The following is a 5,736-nucleotide window of genomic DNA, read 5'->3' as shown; positions in this document are numbered from 1 at the left end:
TTTCATGTGTTTGCTCTAGCTACTGTAAGGGGTACCATTTCTGCTAAAGACAATTGAAAACCAAAAGATGTAGATTAAAATCCTAAGGACCCATGAAGGATGAGTATGATATCATGAGATGACCAAATGCTACTTGAAAAAGCACAATCCTATCAGAGAGAAAGTAAACGCCAGTAGAGCCACCTCAGCCTACCAAATGCTCTGGGAGATGTCCGAGTCGCCTTTCTCCCCACCGATTGTCCACACCATGAAAAGGGTCCTGTTGAAGCAGTCAGCTAGCTGAAGTTTGCATTAGTGGGAGAAGGGCAGCACCATAACCTGGAAGAGGGGTGATACAGGGTGATATTTAGTCAGTGCATCCTCAGGGATATGAACATCCTCAACACATTCTCCACCAGATGTTCCCTTGTCCAGGCATGCTGCAGCTCCTCATGGTTGCAGGGGTCTCTTGCCAGCACCTCCTCCATGATGCCCAGATCGAGGTGGGAGGCATGGCCAAGGATGCAGGGGCACAAGCAGGTGGTAGACAGCATCGTTTTCATAAGGATTCCAGCCTTAAAAAGCGCTGCCCGCCTCAATGACTGGCTGCAGCACGAGGAAGAAACTATTGAAGAAGAGCAATCTGAAAACATGGAGGAAGTCACCGCTACTTCCTCTGCCACCTGGCACTTGTTGGCCGTGTTCTGTACTGGATACTGAATGTGCTTTTCAAAAACCATGCCCAAATCACTATCATGACAGGGATCTTCTTCACTTGCTTCTTCCTCCTGCTTCTCAGCCCTGCCTCCTCTTCCTCCTCCTGCGCTGTGTTGCTACTGGATCTCTCCTCCTCACTGATGCTGAAATACGCACAGGTCCTTTTCTATAGCCACCAGCAGAGCCCAAAGAGCAGGAGAAAGACTAGACCTGCCACTGCTGCAAGGCAGAAATAACAGTGCTCCCAAGGCCACACCACTGTGCTCCTGAATCCTCTGCTCCATCTGCTGCACTGGATGAACCGTCTTCCAGAGGCTGATGGGTTTTTTTCATTGCCCTGATGAAGAAGCATGGATGGAAGGAGGAGCCTGATTTGCAGAATCAGAGACCACAGGCCACCACACCAGCTCTTCTGCAAAATGCTCCCTGACTCTGTGGCAGCTGGGCAGTCAGCACCCTATGCCCACGATCCCCACAAAAGTGACGCAAACACTCCCAACACAACGTTTATTCAAACACAACTCTTATTGGCAACTTTGCACATGGTACAGCTCCCAGAAGGAATGGCATGGAATGGACACTGTCGAAGAGAGAGGGCAGTTGCTGTCCGGGTGGTAACAGAGTCCCTGTCACAAGCCTCCTCGCGATGGCCTCTTCAGCTGCATCGGGTCCCTCTCCCCAGCGTGTGCTGTTGCTGGGGAGGAAAGGTGCGGCACCAGTTCCCGCTGCCGACTGATCAGCGTGTTCCCCGTGTCCAGCGTGCTCGGTTCTGTGGCACCAGCTCCCCGGGGACTGTCTGGGGTGGGCACAGTGTCCCCCAGCCCCCAGAGGACACACAGAGGCACACGGAGCGGTGCCTCTCGCTTGGTCCCTGCCCCGCCAGAGCTCCCAGCAAGAGTATCTGGGCCAATGAGAAAACGCCACCGTGGCCGTGAGAGTGAGAGGGGAAAGCAGGGTGAAAATCCTCTTTGCCGTCACCGGCTGCTGCGCTGGGGTGACCATCGAGAGGGGAACGCTGCTATTCCTGGCAGAGGGCTGCTGCGCAGGGTGTTCCCTTTCGTTTCTGTGCCCTGCATTCTCCCCTCTGCTTTTCTTCCTGGACGACACGGTCGCCTGCCAGCAGCTGTGACCTCCACAAACACAGCTCTGTGCAGGAAGACCTCTGTCAGCGTCCGTGGAGCACCAGTATACGAAGACGATGTCGCAGCTCCTCAAACTCAACCAGTGCGTTCTCATGGGCATCAGGATCCTGCACCAGGTGCTGGAAGAGGTTGAGTGGTTCAGCCATTCGCAATTCAAGGGGCAAGATGATCTCCTCAGGCACGTTGTCATTGCCAATGAAGAAGTGGTTGAGGCATCTCTTCTCCACACAGCTCTGCAGGTACCCCATGATGTCCTCCAGCCGCTCCAAGAAATGCCTCCTGTGCCATTCTGACAGGGGCATGATGGTCAGCAGGTGCATCACAACCGTCTTCAATGTATGGGTGGAAAACTCTCTGCCCAGCAGGCTGCGGGCGCAGAGCTGCAGGCATCTGAGGTGGAAGCTGTCGGGCTGTGCCTGGCTGGCGATATGCCTGAAGAACTTCATCTCTGCCACAGCATAGCTCTCTGGCCACATTGTGCTTGGGGTGTAGGCAGCCTCTGTATACTGGCTGCTCAGGAAGATGTCGGAGTTGCCTTCCTGCACTCCAAAAAGCAACTCAATTAAAATCTTTTTCCCCCGGCGTTGTGTCACCCGGAATTTGCAGGAGCGCTCGGAGGGCAGCATTGTTAGACGGTATCTGGCTGAAAGAGGCAGAGCCCTCCAGGAACGTCTCACGAAAATCTGGAAATAGAGAGCAGTTTTCTGCACATCTAGGTAGGAGTCAGTGCAGAGGTCCTGTAGGATGCTGGGGCCCTCATTCCTCCTCTGCTCCTCTTCGGGGTCGTGGAGGAAGCAAGGTGTCGGTCCTGCTGGCTGCTCCATCCCGCAGGTACACACCAACTCCACGCGGATGCGAAAGTTCCTCGCTGGCCACACGGGGCCCGGCTCCAGATGGAAGATGTGTCCACGTGGGGGCTTCAGGGGCATGAGCACGCGGTAGGTGATGTCTTCCTCACGGGGACTCCAACCTTCGAAGGCGCTTCCCACCTCGATGGCTTTTTCCAGCACTACGAAACTAGTATTTGAGAAGAAATGCTGGAAGACATGAATGAAGATTTCCATAAGGGCCCTCACAGACTTGCAATCTCTGTCCAGGTGCTGAACTGGCCACTCTATGTGCTCCTCAGGAAACCTTTCCAGGTCATTTGCACCATCATTCACTTCTTGGGCTTCGTTTGCACCTTCATTCTCTTCTTGGGCTTCATTTGCACCTTCATTCTCTTCTTGGGCTTCATTTGCACCATCATTCTCTTCTTGGGCTTCATTTGCACCATCATTCTCTTCTTGGGCTTCATTTGCATCATTATTCTGTTCTTCCCATTCCTCCTCCTCCACGTCGCTGTCAGAGCTCTCCTCTTCCCTCTCTGGCTCACGGCTCCATTTTCTGAGCCACCAGTGGAGCCCAAAGTGCAGGAGCAGGACTCCAGCAATGGCCCAGCGCTGCCAGTGCTGCAAGGCAGAGAGGAGCAGGGATGCCCAGGGAGTGCCGCTCTGCTCCTGGTTCGTCTGCTGCTGGTACATCTGCTCTGGGCTCCACTGCTCCTGGCTCATCTCCTCTACCTCCTGCCACAGCCGAGTCATCTCCCGGTTCAGCATCTCCGCACGCTGCTCCATGCACTCGCGCGTCTCCTCATCCAGCTCATCGCCGACGGGCTGCACGTTCAGGGTAAGAATTTGCCAAAGCACAAAGAAAATGTCCATGATAGCCATGGCCTGCAGGAGAAGGGAGAGAAGGGGCTCAGTGGGGCTGGGTGGGAGGGAGGGGGCTGGCGGGGCAGGGGCGCGGGGCTGGGGGCCGCTTGGAGCTGGGGCAGGTAGGAGCGGGGCCGAGGCAGCTGGGAGGCAGCAAGGGCTGCCCCAGCCCCAGGCGGCGGCGGCTCCGTGCCCTGGCCAAGGTGCTCCCGCGAGCGGCCGGGCCCTCCATGCAGGGTGAGAACCCACCACCGGGGGCCGCGTTTCTGCCCCGGCCCCCATCCAGCCCGGCCTCCCTCCGCCTGCGCACTCACCGCTGGCCCAGGCCGGACTGGGGCAGCGCTGCTGCTGGTGCCCCTTGTATACCGCCCCGTGGGGACTCGTCCCTTCTGATGTCACAGGTGCCAGAGCGCGTCACAGGCACGCCCGCCGGCCAGCCCTGCCCATGCGCCCCACCTTGGCTCAGCCACTCACAGCTCCCCCCGGCAGCCAAAGCCCGACCCCGACAATGTACAGACCCACCGAGCCGGACAGGGCTCCCAGGGTTCTGTTTACAAAGCAGACAGAAGCCCCCCAAACCCTTCCCAATTGTAAAATTGGGTGACGTGACCCATGGATGCTTTGCTCCCTGAGATCCGATCCCCTGAGATGGGATCAGCTCCCTTGCTGCTGGCCAATGCTCTGGTGGTCATGGATGGGCCCTTGTTGCCTTCATGACACCCCAGGATGGGCGATGGTGGAAATTGTGGTGGTGAGACGGGGCCTCTCAATGGCAGGATCTCTGTTCCTGCTGTGCCACTGCGAGAGGACATTGCTTCCAAAGAGATAATTCCTGAGGGCGACGAGGGGGTGCAGGTGGAGATTTCCCAGTGGGCAGCTCCCACTCCGATAGAGCACTGGTTTCTCCACGTCCAGCATGTTCAGTTCTGTGGTACCAGCTCCCCGGAGTGTATCTGGGATCAGCAGATTCTCCACCTGGACCCCAGTGAACACACGGAGACACATCAGCGGTGCCTCTCTCTTGGTCCCAGTGCAGGTGGAGCTGCCAAGGAGTTTCTTTTCCCATGTGCAATCTCCACCATAGTTGTGAGAGTGGGAGGGGAAAGCATGGCAGAAATCATCTTTGTAGCCACCCTAGTCTCCACTCTTTATCCCTATGGTATGAAGCTGTCGCCTGCAGTCAGCTGTGAGCCTCGCAAACACAGCTCTGTGCATGAAGACCTCTTTCAGAGCCTGTAGATGAGCAGTGTCGTGAGCGATCTCGCAGCTCCATGTCATGGTTTAACTCGAGCTAGCAATATAACCATGATAGCCACTTGATGACTCCCCCTTCCTCCCATCCCCAAATAGGGGAGAGACATGAAAGGGAAGGGAGAAACTCATGGATTGAGAGAAACACAGTTTAATAAAACAACAAAATATCACTAATACACCACTAGTAATAATAATGTATATAAAATGGAAATAGAACGTAAAAGGTACCCAGTGCAATTCCTCATGAACTCTGTCTGCACCGAGCAGCCCATCCCAGGAAGCAGCACCCTTGTCCAGAACAACCGGTCCCAGAGAGAGAAGAGAGAAAAAGGCAGAAAGGCCCAGAGGCCTCTGCAAAACGGCAGAATTGCAAAAGATCGAAATAAAGAAACTCCCGAACAGAGCTCCTCCAAACAGGTCTCTGTCCCAGCTCTGGGACTAGCCGGAAGATCCTGACTCTCCTTAAATATGAAGCATAATGCTAATGGCATGGAATATTCTAATTAATCTGTCTGGATGCTAGTCTGCCCCATCCGTGCCCCTTTCCTGGTGGCACTGCTTCTAATGTGGGCAGTGGGTGGCTCAGCTTTGCTTGCATGCCTTCTCCTGGATCCTGCCTGTTACACAGGGCTCTCGGTTCTCTAATCCCAGACAATCACATCTGCATCCTGGCCCCTCTTTCACCTCTGTGAAACCCTCCCAGTATCTGGCATCATAGATAAGTAACTGTAGGAAGAGCGACTCCAGGGTTGTTTAGATCAAGAATGAGGCAGGTGGATGGTGATGGCACAGAATTCTAGCTGCTTTGCAACTTACTAGTATGTGTGTGTTAAGCAGAGATTGGACAAATCACGTTGCACCTGAATGCTCATGTGAAACCACGTTCGGGGTGCTCCAGTTTGAGTGAGATACCTCATGCGCGTGAATAAAGAATTAGTCCTGTAATTCTA

The 5,736-nt window shown here is 54.9% G+C and overlaps 1 protein-coding gene across 1 annotated transcript; it reads right to left on the bottom strand.

Annotated features, from left to right (window-relative positions):
- Positions 1-1,861: 1,861 nt before the first annotated feature.
- LOC135989624 (inositol 1,4,5-trisphosphate receptor-interacting protein-like 1) lies at positions 1,862-3,454 on the bottom strand. The gene has a single exon (XM_065636588.1). It carries the CDS (start codon positions 3,452-3,454, stop codon positions 1,862-1,864), a length of 1,593 nt encoding a protein of 530 aa, XP_065492660.1.
- Positions 3,455-5,736: the final 2,282 nt, after the last annotated feature.

Source organism: Caloenas nicobarica, chromosome 5 (genome assembly GCF_036013445.1).
Source record: "Caloenas nicobarica isolate bCalNic1 chromosome 5, bCalNic1.hap1, whole genome shotgun sequence".
Lineage (NCBI taxonomy): Eukaryota > Metazoa > Chordata > Aves > Columbiformes > Columbidae > Caloenas > Caloenas nicobarica.
The sequence above is the reverse complement of the archived record's forward strand: the minus strand, read 5'-3'. Positions and strand labels throughout refer to the sequence as shown.

What these genes read in the sequence shown, in the direction of transcription:
- LOC135989624 (XM_065636588.1), bottom strand. Translation starts at nt 3,454, where the DNA reads ATGGAGCAGCGTGCGGAGATGCTGAACCGGGAGATGACTCGGCTGTGG.